Source organism: Benincasa hispida, chromosome 11 (genome assembly GCF_027475165.1).
Source record: "Benincasa hispida cultivar pf3 chromosome 11, pf3_genome.v1.1, whole genome shotgun sequence".
Lineage (NCBI taxonomy): Eukaryota > Viridiplantae > Streptophyta > Magnoliopsida > Cucurbitales > Cucurbitaceae > Benincasa > Benincasa hispida.
In genome coordinates this window covers 7,171,550-7,194,171 of record NC_143488.1, presented here as the reverse complement: position 1 = coordinate 7,194,171, position 22,622 = coordinate 7,171,550, and the positions used below count along the sequence as shown (strand labels likewise).

At 27.8% G+C, this 22,622-nt stretch overlaps 2 protein-coding genes across 3 annotated transcripts; one reads left to right on the top strand and one right to left on the bottom strand.

Moving 5' to 3' along the window:
- The first annotated feature begins 417 nt into the window (after window positions 1-417).
- LOC120069196 (Nucleotide excision repair, TFIIH, subunit TTDA) lies at window positions 418-2,723 on the top strand. Of its 2 annotated transcripts, none has more exons than XM_039020880.2 (3): window positions 418-577; window positions 957-1,050; window positions 2,365-2,723. In XM_039020880.2, exons 2-3 carry the CDS (start codon window positions 1,016-1,018, stop codon window positions 2,540-2,542), a joined length of 213 nt encoding a protein of 70 aa, XP_038876808.1. In that variant the 5' UTR covers window positions 418-577; window positions 957-1,015; the 3' UTR covers window positions 2,543-2,723. The 2 variants fall into 2 exon arrangements, with proteins under 2 accessions (XP_038876808.1, XP_038876809.1); XM_039020881.2 differs by having other exon boundaries at window positions 424-582.
- A 2,082-nt stretch (window positions 2,724-4,805) lies between these two features.
- Window positions 4,806-8,206, bottom strand: LOC120069242 (protein cornichon homolog 4-like). Its single transcript, XM_039020955.2, has 4 exons — window positions 7,669-8,206; window positions 6,525-6,706; window positions 5,311-5,433; window positions 4,806-5,203 (listed from the first exon to the last, which is right to left on the bottom strand). The coding sequence occupies exons 1-4, from the start codon at window positions 7,738-7,740 to the stop codon at window positions 5,170-5,172; spliced, it is 411 nt and encodes a 136-aa protein (XP_038876883.1). The 5' UTR covers window positions 7,741-8,206; the 3' UTR covers window positions 4,806-5,169.
- Window positions 8,207-22,622: the final 14,416 nt, after the last annotated feature.

Below are 22,622 nucleotides of genomic sequence, written 5' to 3'. Positions count from 1 at the left end.
TAATGTTTCGTTATAATAATCAAATTTGATTATTGACTTGTTGGTGTTAAGTCACTTATGAATTGGATACTCTCAAGTTTGGGTTCGATATTTCATCTTCATATTTTTTATGAGAAAAAAAGAAGAAAAAAATCGAATAAAGGAAAGAAAATTAATTTTTTTTTTTTTTTTTTTTTTATAAAAAGGGAAAGATGCAAAAATCAAAAAAAGAAGAGAAAAGAAAACAGAAGCAAAAGAAGAAAAAGAAGAAAAAGAAGAAAAAAAATAAAGAAATTAAAAAATTAAAAAAAAAAAAAAAAAAAAAAAAAAAAAAAAAAAAAAAAGGAGAGAGAGAGAGAGAAAAGAAAAGAAAAGGGAGGTGCACAACAAAACAAGAAAAAAGAAGATAAAAGGAAAGTGAAATTGAAAATTAAAATAAATTTAAATATTACAAATATCAACAAATAAAAGGTCTACCAGACCCTATTTCCGTACGCCTCTACTATCTCTCGCCCGATCGCACTGCAGGCCGTCCCCAACTCCGTCCGTTCTGCCGCCGGCCGGCTAGTCGCGTAGCACCGCCAGCAGTCCGCCGGAGGTAAGGTTTCTTTCTCTTTCTCTCTTTACTTGTCCGATTCCCTCTCAGTGCCGTGTCTCTCATCATTTTTCGAGCTTCAACTGAAAATAATCTATTGCCTTCCAATTTCCAATCAACATTAGAACAATAGGTTTTCTCCAATTCCCTAATCTAAGAATAGATTTATCAGCCATGGAAGGATTAATCTGAAAATTAACCTTGTAATGCTAAGTCAAAAGTCGAACACAGTTTTACTTTGTTGATTCTAATTCGGATCTTCTTCTTCCTTCTTATTCCTCTATGGAAGTTCAAATTCGTTCTTATGGGCCAATCATCGACGATGATTGACTCATTAAGCTCTGAGAATTGAATTGATTAATTACTTGAAATTGGAATGTAGGGACTGAATTTCAGTTAAATTTGATCTGGTGCCGTTTGAGGGTGGGCGTTTTTGACATCATGGTTAATGCCATTAAAGGGCTATTCATCTCCTGGTAAATGCCTTCTACATTACTTGAAAGATAGATATCTATTCAGGGTGCACTTTCTCCTGTTTGATTATGGAATTTTGTTTTCTTTTTGGAATTGCTATGATATTTGAATGACATAGCTTCTAAGAGACTAGAGACTTCCATTGTGATATTGTTTATTGTTTCTTCTATTTGGTCATGTTATTTTCTTCAATTCCTGATCTCTTTTGAACACTGGAATAGAGTCTGTGATTATTATGAAGGTTTAAATGATGGAGCTTCTTATAATTCTTAGAAAATTTCACTGTGAATCTACTAATACTTGGGGCCATAAGATTCTTCATTTTTTATTTTTCCTCAATTCTTGTTGGTTGATCTCTTTTGAACAGTGGGATAGAGTTGTTGGAATTAGTTTGGCAATTGAAATGACATCGCTTTTAAAAGATTTGAAACTTGCATTGTGATGTCGTTTTGTTACTTGGGATCTTGTTGGTTTTTTCTTCCGTTCTTTTAATGACTACTGAACCTTGAGATAGAGCCTGACATGGAGTGGAGTTGCTAAGTTGTGCATGTAAAATCGATATTTTTTAGTCGTAGGGGCTCACGGTGGGTCTAAGAAATCTTTGAGTCAAACAAGGAGCAACTCCACTCCCCAACTCCTACTCAACATGCCCTTTGTGATTATTATGACCTTCTAAAGCACAGAGCTTCTTATTACCAACACCCCTCATCCCCCACCCACCCCAAATATATATATATATATATATTTTTTTTCTTTTCTGGATTCTTTCTTTTAAACACTGTTTGGAATTAGTGTGGCAGTCTTACTTTGTGATATTGTTTATTACATGGGATCTTGTTCATTTTTTTCTCCCTATTTTCTTGATGATGATCTCTTTTAAACATTGGGATAGGTCATTGGGATGTTGGTATGACTTATGAGTTATTGTTTCCCATTAAACTAACAAGGCGCAATGACTTTGGCAAATCCCTTGGTTCATGTCTTCACGACATAGTAGAATTTTTCATCTACAATTATGCAATTTACAATGAAGTGAGAGAATCTGTTATAAGTAGTAGTTCACAAAGCTTGAAATATCTTTGTGTATTCTATCATAATGGTAATTGATTTCTGTAACAGTCTTTATATCCAAAGCTGATATGCATTTTATGTTGCCTCTCTTTCCCATCATGAATTTGGAACTTTTGGCAAAACTTCATGCTAGTTTTGCTAAAGGCAGGTTGGATTGATTCTTGCGGAAGTTCTTGCTTTTTCAGGATGAATAGATTGTTGGCATTTTCTTCTGTTAAGATAAATTAATTTCTTCCTTTGTGCAGTGACGTACCTATGGCACAATTTATCATCAATTACAATGCTTCCTTGCCTACATCCCATAGATTTATCATCCATATACTGGATAATACTCACATGTTTGTGCAACCCCATGTAGCTGACATGATTCGAAACGCCATCTCGGAATTTCGAGATCAGATTTCTTATGAGAAACCTACTTGAACCATGTTGGTAATCAAAGGTTCACTATATAATTGTATTTTTAGAGTTTTTGTAGTTATTGATTTTGCTTCTAAAACTTATTTTGCATCCAGTCAGTTTTACTTTGTATTGTCACCCTTCACTGTGCAATGTATCTCATCTGACTTGAATATCTAGAATGGTGAATATTGTTGAGTTGCAAGTGGTTCTTCTTAACTTGAGAAAAAACAGGTCATATTTACTTTAAAAAAAATAAAAAAAATAAAATAGAAAGTGTTCTTTTTTCTTTTCAAAATCAATGGATCTTATTAGTTTCAAATTTTGAATTTTAAGGTTCAATTAGACAAATTAAAATTTATGTCTTAATAAAAATAATTATTTTTGAATTTTTTAATATGTAATCTATTAGATACAAAATTAAAAGTTTGTGAATGTTGGAAATTTTCAAAGGACTAGTTACTGATCAAAGTTTAGAAACTTGGACACAATTTTGAAATTTAGGAATTAATTTAATATTTATATCAATATAATTATAAATATAGTGATATTTAATATCTAGAGTAAGTAATATTAATTACAAAATTATAATAAATCTTCATAAAATTATCCACCTATTTATATATGAAAAAATAAAAATGGAATGGACAGTAATTGACATGATTTTACCAATGAATGCAAGAGAACATTCACATCTTCAACCAAACTTTATAATATATATATATATATATATATATATATATTTAACATCAATCATGTTTTTTTTCCCCTCGAAGAGGATAGCTTCATTAATCAAAATCGATGTACATGGCCTTACAAGACTCGAGTATGAAACTTAAACAATGAAAATCAAAGAGGGTGGATAATCCATCAAAAGCCAAGTCCACTGAGAAATAAGAGCTGAGATTGCAAGAATGGACAGCTCTATTCGAATTCCTAGTAACTCTAACGATCTAATCTCTTATGACAAAAGTTAGTGAAAGGGTGTTCAATATTTTGATTTTTATTTTTAATAAAGTATTTGTTTTTTAATTTAATTTTTATAGAAACTCAAAAACCTATACTCTATTTAGTAGTCATTTTGTTTTTGAAAATTAAGTCTATGGATACTACTTCTACCTCCAATTTTCTTCCTTTTGTTATCTACTTTTTCACCAATAGTTTAAAAACCAGCCAAATTTTGATAACAAAAAATTTGACTAGTAATTCAACCATTGTTCTTAAGAAAGATGCAAATCATCGTAAAAAAATATTGATAAAAAAGATAGAACTTTAGAAAATAAAGATAAAATCAAATGATTACCAAACCAAACCCTAATAATTTAATTCCTAAAAGGTGATCAAAAGTCTCAATTTTGTCTTTATTATTAGTTGTAATGTAATAACATGTCTTAATAATTTTTTTTGTCCCTAATAATTTAGACATTGCCACTCCATAAACCCATATTCATTTAATTTCATTTCTCAAATAGGTCAAAATAACCACATTTTAAGTACAGGTCTTTTTTTTAATATATGTATAGAGTTATTCGTTTGGAACAATTTACCTACAATGTTATAATAACATTGAAACTGAGGAAAAAATAAATTATTATCGAATTTGGCTTAAACTGAAAAACAAAATTGTTGGTAGATCGAAACAAAACCAATCAACTTGGTTCAATTTCATTGTGGTTTCTTACACATCTCGTGATTGACATAATGATAAATACAAGATTGATAGTATAGCAGAACAAAATCAATTTCATTATGGTTTCTTACTTTTTCGAGTTGTTTTTTACAACTCGCACGATTGACAGACGATGAATATAACGTATTGCTTAAATTATGAAACATTCCATGCCATGTCATGCTGATGCTCACCTACACTGTTATTATGTCAAAATTCCTTCATGACATTGACTTAACCACCCATCTTTGGCATGCATTACACAGATGAGAGTCAAATAGTCTCAGGCATCTTTGTGTGTTGTAGGAAACTAAACTCCATACTAGACTCTTCATTCTAAAGTTAATTATCTAACCAAATAGTACCTAGATGTTGAGGTAGCATCATTCCACTTCAAAAGAAATACTTTCATCAGCAAACAATCACCTTTTCCTGTCTAAAAAACAGACTACAAAATACAAATAATGTCCTCAAACATGATTTTCTATCCTTTTTTGAATATCCGTGACTATCCAGACCAATTTATATGTACCTCAACTAATCATTAGAAAACCCACCTAACCCTACAAAATTTGGGTGTCAAACATGATTTTCTACTCAGTAATACTAGAAGAAGAATTACAAGAAACAATGGCCTTCCTCCATAGCATCATTATATCGACTTCAAACTCACAAAGGGAAACACCATTGCCTAAAATTGATTGCTGGTGTGTCCGAGAGAGAGAGGGACATCATTCATAATAGTTATTTCAATCATGAAAAGTACCTAAACAGAACAGTATTGACGTGAAATCTGCTTTCTAAACCTCTCTCTAAAGTCCAAAATACAAATGAAGTTCCCAGCCCAAACAAGAATGTCACTGCAATCTGCAAAGTGCAGCAGCTTCAGAGAAAAAAGGTACTGAAGGATAGAAATTCAACTCACAACCGATGGCATCAACCATTGACATACAATCAACAGCATGCAACCCATTGTTTCAAATCATTCATCATCTTCCAAAGCAGAATATATCATCCTGTAATGACAAGTATCGGGCGAACTCGGTCAGAGGCATTTAACTATTTAAGATTAGAAAAAAACAACAGAATAACAACACGAAAAGGCTTTCTCGTCTCAAAATACCAAAATATAGACAGGAAGAGGAGGAAAACTAGATAGGCTAGTTTGAAAAGCCGTTGCTTCTTTTCCCAGTTTAGCATGTTGAATATCTCTGTAACATCTATCAGGTGCTGTCTTCGTAGGTACCTGATCACATGAAAAAGACTAATGAGTATATTATTATATGCAGATTATTATCAAGGCGGCGTCTCAGGGGTAAGGTAATGTTAGGAATGTAATATGAGAAGATTGTTAGTAATATTATTAGATTTAGAATGCTAAGGGAATATTAGTAATTAATAAAGGAGTTGGTTATGAATATAAGGAGTGGGAAAGGATGAATGAAGGTAGACAGCACTTTGGTTGGTTTTGGCTTCAGAGTACTAAAGAGGCATTATCGTATTCTTTTATCCTTTTATATTTCAATACAATTACGATTCTTTGGTTTCTATCCATATCCTGTGGAACTGCAAAAATGCAATGAATATGGCAGTGACCACCCGACTACTCGAGTTATAACACCAAAATATTAAAATATTCAAAATGCTCAGTATTATTTCCTAATATAGGATGCGCCTCAACTTTGAGCCAAAGAGAGATTCTGACTCAAAATATTCTGAATAGTGCATTCACCACTCAATCATAGTCTCATAGTCCAATTTCACACAACCTAAATGTTGGCATTCATTAATTCTAGTTCTTGAGAATCAAGAATACATTTAGATACAGAATGTGATGACTGCAATACATGATAAATTAGTTCTTGAACCAAGGAAGTTCTGCTACTACTCTATACTACCACGTGTGTTTTATGAGGTGGAAATAAAGCAAGCTCCAACCATATTCCTTATGCAACTACACATCATGGACAGTTAATAATTCGTAGTTAACAAAACGTATTGGAAGACATATTCTCCAAATAGCAGTCTCCTATCACATCCCAACTACAATTGTAAGCAGCCACAGTTTACAACCACATACTAACGTGATCTATGCTATCCACTGACAGTAAGCTAGCCTTGCGAATAATCATCAAATCTAACACCAAGTATCTCTTACGTTGGGTCAAACCAATGGGGCGCTCTGGTTTTTCTAAAAGCTAAAAATCAGAAGCATATATCCTATATGGTCAAAACTGTTTAAAATCATGGATTTTTTGGTTGTATTGTACATATCATGTAAGATATTCTTAATTTTGATAATAAGTTCAATCAAAGGTGAGGGATGAAAATACTTACAGTCTCACATTATAATATATGTAGGGCCCACATATCATTGACATACCCCAATGCCCCGTTAAAAGATAGAAGAGGCACAAAACTCCCACAGAAACGAACTCCGGCAAAATCACTTTGTTTATTCTAGAAGCAGAGTCATAAGGGTTGATATAATCAAACTCAAGATCCGCCAAGCACATGAGCTACACACAAAATAATAATGATGATGATAATGTTAATAAAAACAAATTAAAAAACAAGAACTTTATTTTTGATCCTGCATACTTAAAAAGTTCAAGAGAGGCCATTCATATGCATAAATACAAAAGGAAAACTTGATTTCAAAACGTCCTAAAATGTTAATTAAATTTGCTCAATATGTTTCGTTACAAGCTCATTAATCATTGCCAGCCTCTTGGAAAATTGAGCCTCTACCAACAGGTTTTCTGAGGATCAACATTAGAAAGTTGAAATTGAGAATCAGTCAACATGTTATAATGACTCATTGCATCCATAATCTTTCAAGACTATATGCTATAATTTTTAACTTTAATTATACTCCATTCATAACAAACAAGATCAAAAGGACAGGTATTGACAAATAAACTTCAAACAATTTACTGCCATCAAAAAGAAATCAGAAGTGCAAATTATTAAAGCAAGAAAACTAGAGAGCATGATATGCAATTGACAATTCGATGCGAAATCCAAAGAATAATAATAACAACACAAAAAACAAAAACAAAGATTACTAGCCGCTACTGGAGCACTCAAAATCCAATCAGAGCGCGGGTTTAGAATATACTTTTAAGTGTTTAATTTAAAAAAAATAGATGTTTGGAAACAACTCAAATAGTTTTTTAAAAGTATTTTCTACCATTTTTGACAAAAATGTTTACATAAAAATGAGTTCTTTGAAGTCAATCATCCTAAAATGCTTTCAAATTGAAAGGTGAAGAAGAATATGTTAATCATAACTGCGCTAAACCCTAATCTGTTTGAGATTAACAAAACGCGCATTGAAATGCTAATTTACTTCAAATTAATGTTCAGAAATTGTAGTAAAATGAATCCGCGTTCGGAATTTCGATATGAAGCATCTTCAATCCTACTTTACGAACTCGAACTGAAGATAATGCGAGAGAAACTAGGGTTTCGGATTTACCTGATAAACAAGGACAATAAGAAGAGCAATGAGGAAGAAGAATGATACAAGCCACACATATAGATCCCCCATCCTCCTCCTCTTCCCTTCCGCGGTCAATCAAGATATATTACCAGTGATTCTTGGTTAAAGGCGAACAGAGTGATTGAAGCAACACCATTTCCGGGCAAGATAGCGGCTAAGTGAAGATGCAGTAGAAGGAGATTAGGGCTGAAAACTCACGCAATAGTCGTCGGAGTCGGAGGTTTATGGAGGTTTCTCGTGAAGGATGAATTGGAAAGTGGATTTGGATGACCGGAAGAACTCGACGTTGACGAACGCCACCGCCGGATGGCTAGGGAGTCAAATTTCTAAAGATATTTTTGTAGGCTTGTAAAATGGGAAATTGTAAGAAGTAGCCCAAAATGTTTCCCTTACATAATGAGCATTTTTTTTTTTTGGAAAATCAGTCAAATACTTCTTCTCGATACTTCTTGGTCGAGATTGAGCCCGATCTTTTTTTTTTTAAAAAAAAAAAAAAAAAAAAAAAAAAAAAAAAAAAAAAAAAAATCAAATTATTTGTAGAATTTTGGCTACATGATTTTTGTTCAAATCAATCTTAATAAAGATCCCATTGCAATCATCTATTTAAAAAATCCAAGATTTGAGAAATATTATAGAATTGGGATAAAATTTACTTTGGTATAAGATTTCATGATCTGGAATAAAAAAAATATATTTAAACAGATTTTTTAAAAGAATACTAGTTTCAAAAGATGAAAATATTTTAGGGTTGCTTTTGGTAATTTTTCCTATAAATATCTTTTTTTAAATAAAAAAAATCTTATAATTACCACTAGTATGCTGAACTACCAAAAATTTCATTAATAGCCTAAATTTTTTTTAAAGAAAAAAAGTTAATGCTCCTACTTATGGACGAAAACTATCTACATTAGTACATTACAATTACTCTTTTGAAAGTTGGAAATTTTCATTTTTATTTTAAATTTTGAAATTTGTTAAAAAAGAATCTTTGGTGAGTGAAATTGTTCCAAAACATATCTTTTTAGTCGAAACACTTGATGAAAATTAACATCAACTAATATGCAAAAATTAAAAGGTGTATATGATATTATTTACAATTATATTGAAAATTAAGATCATTGTTACAATTTACTTTTCAGTACTCTACTCTCTTTATTCATACCATAGATTTATTTTCATAAATATTAATAAACTAGTCTCACTTTATTTTAAAAGTATGTTGGCATGAAACATGATAAATAGAAAATTTTTCGTATTCGAGATTTTCCACATCATTGGATTCAAAATTGTGAAGATGATATGTACCCAAGTGTTAGTCAAAGGCTATCCATCTCCATAAATGGCAAGTCTCTCCTCTTGGGCTCTTGCTTGAGGAAATGAGAGTGGATATTGAAGGTGAAGATAAATGGGCTCAACTTTGGGCCTAGAAACTCCAACAAACCAACCCATATCCTTGCAACCCAAGCTCTCAACACTTAGTAGGATATCACCATCTAATTTATATTTACTATTCTCGTTCATAATTTGACACTTCGTTAAATGATATATTAATTTATTTTATAAATCTTATAGGCCACATTATTCTTAAATAATGTATGAAGTACACTATTAACAAGTTTACATTTTTTAAGGCACACATGATATATGTAGTTAATGATGAAGGGAAGTTCAAATACGTCTTTATATCTATTTTGACATCTATTCACATCGGAAAATGTTGTTTTCGGATTATAAAAATTCATTTAGATAGAATTATACATAGTTAACCATTTTAAAATTTTCAAAGTATTGAGAATGAATTATTTAATCGTTTAATGCTATAAAATTCATCCATCCATACATCACATGGATTTTTAATTAAGATATAATTTTAATTATCTCGTATTGGATCACCTCCTAATTTATAGTTTTTTTTTAGAAAGTAAATATTCAAAACAAATGACCCCAAACCAACACAAAATAACATCTGGTTTGAATTTGAGATTCCATTTAACTACTTTTATATATGATTATTTAAATCTAATGGCTTATTTGGGATATTTTATTCACTCGATAAATCTTAATTAGTTCATTAAAAAACTGATGGAACATTTATCCAATAAAAAATGGGGTGGTCACTTCTTAAACCACTCTTTTAAAAAAATGGATATTTTATTCAAAGATTATAGTGTGATATAATTTGGTTAGACTAACTAATATATATATATATAGAAGTATACAACACAATAATACCCATAATATAAAGCAAATCATATAAAATATCATTTTTTCATAATTGATAAAGTATATCACTAGCTATGTTCCAAATAATATTATTACATTATTGTTTTACATGCATCACTGTTGTACAAATCCTTGCATTTGTCTCATTTTTATGAAATATTTTATCATATGAAAATATTAAAAGTTTTGGCCCCATCAGCTTTACTTTATCTAGTTGATCTACTTTTGGTATAATGTCTTTGAATTGTTTCTAAAACTAGATTGCCTCATAAAATATAAATTTATCCAATATGCTTCCTCTTCACTCATTCTATACACAAGAAAATTTTTATATCACGTTTAATCATGAAAGTCTTTTGTAAATGGTTTATTGATTTCAAAATTCTTCTCATTACGTAAAGTCTCTATCAAGATATATCCTTTTTTTTTTTTACAATTACTATTTCTTCTTCTTCTTCTTCTTCTTTTGAGTTTAACAGGTAAAATGAAGAGATTCAAACCTTTGATCTCTTCATCAAAAGTATATATACCTCAACTAGTTGAATTAGTATATAATAATAAATTTTGAAAATAAATTTATAATGTTCCTCAATGGAAAAACCATTAAAAACTTCATTTGAAAATGAATCCTATAAGAAATCTAACCACATGCAATGTCCAAAAAAGATAATAAAGCCTTGTTGGAGAAAGCCCAAAAGATGAAGACATTAAAGATTTGGGTCAAATTTCACATGGCCAATAAATTTCAATAAGCATGCTTAATCATATTAAAGTTGAAGGCATGCATGTACAAATCAATTCATTAAAATCTAAAGTACAAAAAAACCATTTGCATGCAAATGAGTATTTTATTACAAAAATAAAATATATATATATATAAGAGCCAATATCTCCCCCTAGATTAGGCCACAAACAAAAGATATAATTGAAGCAATGATCATAAAATGCAAATTTTGAAATAAGTAAACAAGACCAACTTTTTTGTATAAAGCCACTTTTGTTTAGAGGAAAGGCATGAAGAGCAATAGTTACCCACATATCCTTTGCCTTGTGTTTTGGAAAATGTATTTTTATTATTATAAACCCCACATAGTTGATAATGAGTTTATGTACAACTAATCTTGTGATTCAAAAAATTCAATCAATCTAACCTAATTCGTACTTGTTTGGATTGAGTGTATGTACGCATGTGCATGTATTTTATTTTAATGTATTAATTCTCCAACTACTCTCGTAAAAATATTCTTTTTAAATCATTGAAATAAAATTTTTCATAATATAAATTAAAATTGGGTAGTAAATTTTAATTTAATGTTTGAAAATAAAATAAATAGATGTATTTTACATAGGAAAATTTTCACCTATAGAAAAATGTCAAACTATTTATAGAAATAACAAAAAAATATTGATCGATACTAATAGACTTCTATTAACGTCTATCAATGATAGATTTCTATTAGTTTCTATCACTAGCCTCCATCAAAGAATATTACAATTTTGTTATTTTGTGTAAATAATTTCTCTTATTTTTTTTACTTTTGATGATCCCACTTTTACATATTTATATTTTAAATTTTCTTAAAATATAATCGAATAAAATGACAAAAATGACTCAATTCAAATACTTTCACCGTTAGATTGGATTAGAATCATTATTTAATAAAGGGACGTGTGAGATAGAGCACCATCTTTACCAATGTGTTCATATGAAAGCAATAAGCACATTTTTAGTTGTTGACACGTATTGGTAGACTTACATATCCAAGACTATTTTTATCTCAACCCAATTTGAAGTTTCTATTAAGAAAACAAATTTAATCGTTTTCACAAAAATCATGTGTTTTTTTCAAGTTTGAGTCCTTGAAAATATTTAGAACCAATTGAATTAGGTCTAAAAATAAAAAGGTGTCTCGACCTGTTCTACAAACACCTTTACTAAGAACGAATTTGAGATAACTTTTGAAAATATATTTTTCAATATGAAGCTATTTTTAAATTTGTTATTTTTAAAAAAATAGAAAAAATATATTCTTAAAGGTTTTAGGTTTCAATCCATACCTATGTGTCAGCAATTTAGAACTAGGTATATTTGTTTCAATATGAATTTCAAACATACATTTAAATATTATTGTTTAACAACTTTTTAAAATTCAGGAGATTATTATCTAGAAAGTTATAAAAATCCATTTGACATGGATTTTCTAGTACCCTCCATATATGTGTGAAATTTTTGTACCTAGAAAATGAACGGTGAAAATATAACTCGATTAATCAATAAAGTGTTATGAATTAATTATTAAATATAAATATATTATGTAGTCTTAATAAATTTCAACTAATACATTTACAGTTGATATTTTCTTTTATACTATCTATTAAATATAAAATTAAATATTAAATAATAGAAAAATCTAAAAAATTTTTTTACTTTATAGCAAAAAGATCTAAAAAATACTTGTACTTTTGGAATCTTTTGTTACAAAGTATAAATATTTTTAAATATTTTTTTTTATATTTAAAAAGACCGCTTTTAATATTATAATTAATTTATATTTATTTTTTTATTATGTTTAGTAATTAAATTAAATAATTTAATTAATGTTTAATATACAAATATTCATTTATTTATATTTTAAGTGATTAAAGAATTAATTAATATATTGATGATTATCTTACTTATTTTCTTCTATTTAATTAAATAATTGTTTATTTTTTATTTATATATAATAAACACATATATTTAACTTCGCGTTTACATATTCAAATAAATATTTAAGACTTAGATATTTAAATTTTATATATTTAATGTCATAGGCATAAACAATATTCATTGAAAAAATGCCATTGTATGTTTTATTTAAAGAAAGAAGAAAAAGGAAAACACTTTTCACGATTCTCAAAATCATAGTGTTTGACGTTCAATTAGTGTTTTTACTTTAATTAATATTTTCTTCCAAAAACACATTTTGAGATGGTATTTTACTTTAAAAATTATATTGATTTTCCCGCAAACACTTAGTTCGGTTGGGATATGAAGATGCTCAGTCATCAGTACGAAGTTTTTTTTTTTTTTTTTTTTTTTTTTTTTTTTTTTTTGAAATACTTAAAATTACTCTAAATCATATTTTAATCATTTAAAATCAATTTAATATTTGATGTCTATTTTTAAAAATATTTTCATTTTATTAAAATTATTTCTAAATTATCATAAAGGTGTTTAAGAATGATTATAAGAATGACAAAAATGATTTTATCCATTTAAAAATTACTCTCAAATATAACTTCAAATTTATAATAGAAAATACTAAATCATCGTTGTTGATGGTAAATTCTGAATGGAAAAAATATATTTTACCTTAACGTGATAACGGTGGTAAATTTATAATTTAAGGAATTCGTGATCTGCAAAACAAGAAAAATATGGGCACTGGTGGTGGTATTTGCCATAACGCATTTGATGCCTAAGAGGTTAGGTTGTAGCAAGAGTTTTAAGGATGAGAATGAACTCTCTTCTTCTAAAATTATACTGATGTATTTATAGTGAAATTATAACTTAAGGTGCTATATTATGTTTCCAACTTCCAATATACATTAGGTTAATTCTTGAACCAAATGAACTAGGACATGCATTTAGCATACCTCGTTCCTCAAATTGGGAGGCTCAATTTTGGCCTCACTTTTGGCTAAGGTTGAGGCAAAAGAGGTCATTTGGCTTTTGACCTAAACTATCTTCTTTTGGGATCCAAATTAGATCACGACATGCCTCATTCATCAAATGGGAAAGGTCGGCTTCAACCCATCATCGCCTAAGGTCGAGGTCGAGCAGGTTAGTTGAGGTCTTGACTCAAACCTCTCTCTTCCCGTGCTCAATTGGGCTCTAGAGTGTGGTTTTTGAATTTCGCCATAAAATTAATTATGCCCTGTAATCTAAATCTACCTATAACAAAATTTTGTAGTTGCTAATACAAGAAGATATCAATTAAACTATACTCGCTTTGATTAGGATTAAACTATATTAAATTTTAACAATATCATTTAAAATATGAAAAAAAAAAAAAAAAAGGTAAATATTGGAACCACCGAATGATTTGCTTCAATGCATTAATCACGTTACCATTGGGCCCACGGAAGATCTGTCTCCTCTAATCTCTCAAAATGAATGGTGGGGCCATTGGCCCATTGTTCATAATTAACTGTAATATTGATCTTTCAAGAAAATCCCTAATATTTGAACATTCTGTCCTCTAGAAATATATATCCTCTTAGGCTTTTTTTTCTTTTTTCTTTTTCTTCTCCAAACCCATCATAAACAATAATTCCTTCGTTAGGTTTTATTTGGATGCACTGCACATAAAAAAAAAAAAAAAAAAAAAAAAAATTTAAATTAATATATTAATAAAAAGTCAGGGCTACACTTATGGAAGTTTATAATTTAAATTGATACACTTATAAAAGTTTAACGTTTTAATTGATATAATTATTAGTTTGTGGTTTAAATTAATACAAATCTCAAAATTTAGAGTTTAAATTGATATAGGTTAGGGTTTAAATTGATACAATACCTAAAGTTTAGGGATATAAATTGATATTTGCCCTACTTCTCCGGAGTTCTAAAATTTAATCTTTCATCCATATATCTTTATATTATATTCATTATTTTTTCATTTTTTTCCTAATTTTCGAAGTTGCTCCATTTTTTTTTTTAATAAATGATGAGAACTAATGTGATAGTTGATGTGTGTATGAACGTTAAAAGGCGTCTATGATATTTTTTATAATTATGTAGAAGATTAAAGTATATGTTCTATTTATTTCACTTACAAAGATATTGGGAATATCATTTACATGATTAACTTTTTTTTACATCAATTTACGTGAATAATGTTGTAAACAATGTCATATATGTCTTTTAATTATTACATATATACATTAGTTGTCGCGTCAATTATTTAAATTTTTCTTTTTTTTTTTTTAAAAAAAAACCCTCTTATGACTAGTTTCTAAACAAATTTAAAGCTGCCAAAATTAAAATGAACACAATTAATGTAAAGTTGAAGGAAAATTTGTAAAAATTAATTGAAATAGAAGGGGAGAAAAGTGAAGTCCATGGAAAGATAGTGTTTTGATTGTCTAATATCATACTGCTGCATTTCGCCTTTTTAGTTGGAACTTTAGGCGGTTCGCGAAAAAAGATAGCGAAAAAAAATTATTCCTAGAGTCGAGACTAAGAGGAATGTATAAACCAATGCTTCCATAGATTTGATTTCGGTTTAAATTATAGCTTTCATATCTGTTTAGTTGGGATCTTTTTACGAATAAAAAAAAGACTAAGACAAGAGTCAAAGAAATGAAAAGTCAGCAATTTGAATCAAGATTTATTCGCTACCCTATCTATGTCAAATAAAAAAATAAAGGAAAAAATGGATCAAGCATTTAGTAATTAAAAAGGAATATATTAGCTTCATTCCATAACTACTTTATTTTTTATTTATGAAAATTAAGTAAGCTTACAAAATACATCTTTTATCTATGTTTTCTTTTTCAATTTCTTTTTAACATGTTTTTAAAAACATGCCAATTTCTAAAAACTAAAAACAAACAAATAAATAAATTTTGAACACTTAGATTTGTTTTTAAAATTTTGTTCATTCAAATGTGTTGATATTTATTTACCTTTTTAGTATAACGAAAATAGGAGATTTGAACCACCTCTCTCGTTGTCGCTAATATATATTATATATCAGTTGAGTTATGTTTGCTTTTACTTCAAATGTATTATCAAGGAGAAGGTTAAAAAAAAAAAAAATGCCAAACAATACAAGAAGCACATAAAGTTTAAAAATAGAAATTTAGAGATAAAATAGTTATCAAACTTACTTCTAATTCTTGGTTATATCTAATTAAGGAAAAGCATATGAACAATAAATTAAAAAAAAACGTTCTTTAATTGATATATTTATGTAAAAATAACAACAAAAAAAACTTTCGTTTATAGACTATTATCATATTCTCATAGATCAAATATGTTAACGATTTGTTTGTTTATGTAGTCAAATAAGAGTATATTTAAAAGTGATTTTAAAATGTTAAAATTATTTACTATCTTGTTAGAACTCAACTAGAAATATATTATCATTCAAAATAAAATTGGACGGTATAACTTTTCATACTTATTTTTATAATTTAAATATAACTTTTATAAACTCAATCGTAAAAACATTGGTAATAATAGGCTCACAAATACATACGAACTTTTATCATTTTAGTCTATAGTAACTAAATTCATAAACCAAACATATGTTATAAATTTTTTTACGAATTATTTATTGATAATTGACATACACTCTCGAGGTAAGAGAAATTTTATTTCTTTTACACAATTAAAAGACATATATTCATTACACAAACTCAAATTTAGGAAATAATTTAGAAACGATAAAAGTAAGTGAAGTTTGGTGAAATCTCGTAATCAAGCAATGATTGCAATATATGATATGATTAAAAAGGATTGTGGGATGATGTGAAAAGTCGAAAATAATCGATGGATGAATGAATGATGGTGTTTGTATCGTGTGTGACAATGGCATTTTAGTCCTTTTGATGATCGACACGTGACTAGACTATATTTATCTAAATTATTTTTTTAAAAAAATTTGTTGTTAATAATAGATTAAACTATAAATTTGACATTTTATGTAAAAGAAAAAAAAGATCAATTTAGTCGCTGATTTATGTTTTATTTAGTCCTAAACTTTTAAAAATATCTAATAGGTTCTTGAACTTTCAATTTTGTTTCAATATAAATTGTTATTGAACTTTAGAAAAAGAATCTATCTCTTTTTATTTTCCAATAATTTCTTCGTGAATGTTTGGCCGTTAACTTGAAGTTTGTCGAGTGGGCTATAATAGCCCACGTCATGTTTGAGGATTCAAATATAATAGTGATGTTTACAACTATTTATAACCTACAATTATCTACAGTATTAATATTTCAAATCCATATTATTACATTATTTACTATTTTTTACTCATTCTTTTTTTTTCTTCTCTTTGTTCAACGTATACTACTTCCTACTTAGTTTTAAATAGTTAGCATTTCAAACACAAACTAATCCAAACTAAAATAATCTACACGGTAAACACAAACTATTATAACCACTGACTATATAACCAATTATGTGCCCCAAACGATCCTAAAGTTTCAATGTTTTGTATATTAAGTTATCAAACTTTAAAAGTGTCTTATAGATCTTTAACTTATCAAGTTTATGTCCAATAAGTCTTTGAATTTCTCAATTTTGTATCTAATACATTCTTGATCTGTTTTACATATTTTTTGAAAATCATATATATACTAAACATAAAATTTGTTCTATTCAACATAAAATTCAATTTCATAAATATAGGTACGTTATCAATTTTTATTTTTAAAAAATAAATATATTGAAATTTATTGTAACAAAATTGAAAGTTCAAACACCTATTGCATAAAAATTTAATACTTAAGGATTTATTGAATTATCACCATATTTTAGGGATGATTTTTGTAATTTACCTAAAATGTAGATTTTAAAATTTGGTAAAAACTTCAACTCTTATCTGAAGAAATATGCAAAATATGGTAGAAAAATGAAAATAAAATAAATTTAATTTAAAAAACGAAAAATGAAATAGTTACAGAAGTAAACACTAATAATTTAATTTGAATAATATTTTTACCTTAAGAAGTAAAATGGCGGCTCTTGTCGTTTTCTTTGTGTTTGGAAATTCCACTTTGTTTGTGTGTTATTGCTGTGACCAATAATTTGTCTCTTTCGGTTAAAAATCAAATCATGGTGTTAAATTTTGTGGTCTCAACGTTGAGATAAAATTAATTTTCGAAGAGATTTTGAAATGCAACTTTTGAGTTTTGACCAAATAATTATTTTTAAAAATAAAGCTAATCATTTTTAAAAGTTGTTGGATTTTTATGGTTTATTTTTTTTTTAAAAAAATAAAATTATCATAATGGCGGAATATATCATGAATGCTTGTTGATAATTATGATTTTAAAAGTTGTGTTTGTTTATTTTTACAATTTCATTACAACGATCTTTTATTTATTTATTTATTTTTGTAATAAACAAAATGTCAAAAACGATATTTTAAAAACTACAATTTTTAGATTTAATTAAAAGCTCGACATGGATTTTGAAATAATAAGATTGGTAACGAAATAAAGAAATAATAAATCCACTCGTGAAAGTAGCCTTTACAAACATAATTTTCAGAATTAAAAACTAAAAATTAAGACTTTGTTGGACAACTAATTTAGAATTATGGTTTTTATTTTTCCTAATTCACATTTGAATTCTTAAATCACATTTTTTCAAAAAAAAAAAAAAAACAAGTTTTCTCAAAAAAATATATATTTTTAATTTTCAAAATTTGACCATTTTAAAAAAAGAATAACTTTTAAAAAATAAATAACAAAACAAAGAAAACAATTAGTAGAAGTAGTATTTATAAACTTAACTTTTAAGAACAAAGAATAAGAAATCAAATGGTTGTAAACAAAATTAAATGTCTGGTTATTCAATGGAGCCTTAATTATCGGTGAGTTAACTTTTTTTTCTTTCTTTCTTGAGTTAAACATGTGTGTGGAGTTTTGAACATCTAAACTCTTAGTTTAAGGTAATATTGTTGGAGTGTCTTGAATTCGTTTGTTGGCGCTTCGAATAACCAAGTCCTAGTGGAGATTCGAGGGTAACACTCTTGAAACCTATTCAGAATTTGTATTTAACATATTTATTTATTTGTAGTTATTTACGATTATGATCCTAGGATTTAGAGTAGTGCGCTATATAAACTCTCTAATCCTAGAAGCGTCGTTTAGTGTATTCAGAAAATATTATCTCTAATAATATTGTTATTCTTCTGTCCTGTGGATACTGTTAGTGAACCATGTATGTTTGTATGCTGATTCTTTTTACATTTTTTGTATTCTTTAATTTCCAATTACGTAACAAATATATATCTTAACAGTTGAATTTAGGGTTAACAACAGGGTGAAGTGGAAATAAAGATAGAGATTTAGATAGGAGAACTCGAATCATAGACCTCATCAATACACATATTTATGTCAATTGAACTAAGCTTATTTTGAAAAGATTGATGCATAATGCATTCAATTAATAAAATAATTTTCAAAAACAAATTAAAAATTATTACGAGTTCGAAGAAAATAGCTTTTACATTCTATATATAGTTGAAGACCATATCTTGAAAGCCTTGGTAAATATGTAACCTGGTATATGAATTGTAAAAATTAATACATTATAACTACACACTATTTTATTGTATAAATATTTGTGGAAAAAGAAGAAAGATACAAGTTTTCATAAAATAGTTATTAATCTTTTTAATTAAAAAAAATACTATTTTTTCGTGTGATGCTGCTTGGAATGCGACAAAAGACAAGAGTGGTGTTAGTGGAGTATTGTAGAATCATATCGTTCTTATCGCTGTTAGTGAAAAGTTGTATCGAGGATCTTTTGATGTCTTGTTTGTTGAGGTTCGTGCGTTTGTGACTAGATTACAAGTCATTGTTTCGGAGCTGTATTTGCCTTTTAGGTAGAGTTAGACAACCTAACAATTGCATGATTGTTGACAAGGGAGGATAAGGTGCTTATTGAAATCAGTTTTGTCACATCCGGTGATGTTCTCATAATATTGCAATTCAGATAATAGGTTAGTTCATTGGTATCAATCTCATTGTTGGTGAGATAATTTTTCTATTTTACTTGCTCTTTTAGTCGAGACATATTGATCTCGTTGTCTTTGTAATTATTGGATGTTTTGATTTTCTTAAAAAAACTAATAAAAACAAAAAGTATTTTTTTAAAATGATTTTGGAAGTAGTCATTTGTATTTTTAGAGAAATGATATGATAAGAAACTTGAAACATAATTATCATAGGATGGGATCTATTTCTACCCCAACAAACAAACTTATGTTCCCTTTCAAACTATTGATTTGATTTCATCAATGATTGCTCATTTTCTTAATAATTTAAAATTATTATTATTAATTACAATTAATTAGGAATAAATTGCTCATTAGCAAATTAATGATGGTTGGAAAACTAGACTTTTTTTTTGGAAAAAAATGTAAATGATATATTTGTGAAAAAATTATCTTTTTAGTCCTGAGTTTTTCAGAATATGTGCATTTGGTCTTTGAGGTTTCAATTTGGTCATTTTAGCCGTTCAATTTTACAAAATAAGTTCAAAAGGTTTTTATTCTCATTTTTAAATTAATCGGATATGTTTTTTATATTCTTTTAAATTTTGATATGACATTTTTAAATAAAAGTATATTTTCTCTCTCCTCTCTCTTCCCATTCACTCACCTTTCTCACTCTTCTCCATCCTCCCATCTCTGCGATTCTTCTCTCTTTCTCTCCCTCTTCCCCTCCCTTCACCATTTTCCCTTCTTTATTGATTCATTTTCTTCAATGGCAGAGCGTTTATGTCAAGAAGTTGATCCAGAAGGAAGGGATTTTAGAGATCTCGTGAACTACCATGATTGAATTCGACAACACCAACTTGGCGAGAACTTGTTTTTTATTCGGCACCATTGGCATAGACAGAAAAAAATAAAATCGCAAATTTCTCTATGAACATTTCAAAGAGTTTGTACAATTTCGTAATCTCCATTTGTGTCGAGCTCTGCTAATTATTAAATTATAGAGTGCAAATTTAATAGTTGAAGTGGTCAATGACTTGTTGAAAATATTAATATGGACAGAAACATTCTCATGAAACTTAAAAGTTGTTAGAAGTTTAATCTTTCTCTACTTGATAACATGGTCTATCTCATGAAAGTTTAGAAGGTTTAAAGAATAAAAGAAAATGAGAGGCCAAAAGGAATGTGTCCATTGGAGAAGGGAGAGAAGAGATGGAGCTGGGAAGTGGGAACGATGATGGAAGAAGGGGAGGGGAGGAGAGAGAAGAGTGGATGGAAAGAGAGAGGAGAGAGAAAAATATATTTTTTATTTAAAATTTTCATATCAAAATTTAAAAGAATATAAAAAATAGGGCTATTTTTAAATATAAAAAAATAAACCCAAAATATTTATAAAATATAACAGATTTTAGAACTATCAATGATAGACTTCTATCAGTATCTATCAGTGATATTGATAGACACTCATAGAAGTCTATCATTGTTGTTTATCATTGATGGTTCTAAACTTTTGTTATATCTTGTAAATATTTTCAACAGTTTTACCATTTGAAATAATTTCCCTAAAAAATATGTAATTAGTTAAAAAAATGAGAATAATGACCTTTTAAACCTATTTTGTAAAGTTGAATGACTAAAATGGTCAAATTGAAATATCAGATACCAAATGCACATATTCTTGAAAACTTAGGGACTAGAATGATAATTTTTTTCCTATATTTTTTAAGCCATAAATGATATATTTTAACTACTTTAATTATGAATCACTTTGGTAGAAGATGAACATGATTTAGCTTAACAACAATTAACCTATACTATTTTTTAAAAAGTAAACGTTCAATCCTCATACTCTACATATAAAAAATATATATTAACATATATATTAATGAAGTAAAAATATTATAGATACTCAAAAGGGGAAAAAATTAAAGATTCATTTGATTATCATTTTATTTTATTTTTTTAAGTTTATAAACACCATCCCTTCCACTCATGAGTTTTTATATCTTGTTATCTTATTAATACTCGTGCTTAGAAAAATCAGGCAAGTTTTGAAAAATATTAATAATGGATAAAAACATGAGTCGAAAACATATGTGTTCATTAATGTTTTGGGAAAAAAAAGTTAAGCTCCCATAAAATAAACTTTAGGTTTTTTATTTTTTGTTTTTAAAAAAACAAAAGTAATACATATTTGGTTACTGATTTTTATTGTATATTTTTAGAAAACAAAAGTTTGGTATTTGCTTGTGTATTAAACATATATCGTGTGTAACTACTAAACATGTGTTTTTAAGCCATATAAACGTGTTTTTGAAAAATGGTTTTTTTTTTTTTTTTTTTTTTAAAAAAAGGTTTCTTAACATTTCGATTTTTTTTTAAATAGAAAAAAAAAATAGAAAATTGAATTAGAGAATAAACATTCCCATTTTTAAAGAGCTAAAAATAAAAAACCAATGTATTATCAAAGGATGGTTAGAAAATAGATTTTATAAATTTGTCTCTAGCATTTGACTATAAATTCAAGTTTTTATTTTATTTTTTTTAAGATCTTAGTGAAGATCACAATAGAAAAGGGTAGCGAAACAAGCATAAGTAAAAAACTAGAAAACATATCGTTATCAAACATGACCTACATTAATTATTATGGATCATCATTTTTTTAAAAAAAATTATTACGAATCATTAATTGTTTAAAGCATCTAAACACGAGTATAGAAAGTAAATTTGGGAGGTAGAGTTAGCAAAAAAAAAAACCCCATAAACCAAAAACGGAAAATCATAAACAAAAAATAAAAATTTAGGGTTAATGAGTTGAAAGGACAAGACAACAACATGATGACTCAACAGATGCACCACGTGTTTTAATTTATTTCTTTGTTATTATTATTATTACTATTATTCATTTACACGTTTAGATTTGTTCATATACGCGAAATACATTCATTTTAAGTCTATATAAATTTGTTGGGAATGACTTT

Bases quoted from the DNA above. Each gene is read 5' to 3' on its own strand.
- LOC120069242 (XM_039020955.2), bottom strand. From the start codon at position 7,740: ATGGGGGATCTATATGTGTGGCTTGTATCATTCTTCTTCCTCATTGCT. The intron at 6,707-7,668 runs GTAAATCCGAAA...TTTTGTGTGTAG, and splicing joins TTATTGTCCTTGTTTATCAG to CTCATGTGCTTGGCGGATCT. The intron at 5,434-6,524 runs GTAAGTATTTTC...TCATGTGATCAG, and splicing joins ATATATTATAATGTGAGACT to GTACCTACGAAGACAGCACC.
- LOC120069196 (XM_039020880.2), top strand. From the start codon at position 1,016: ATGGTTAATGCCATTAAAGGGCTATTCATCTCCTG. The intron at 1,051-2,364 runs GTAAATGCCTTC...TCCTTTGTGCAG, and splicing joins AAAGGGCTATTCATCTCCTG to TGACGTACCTATGGCACAAT.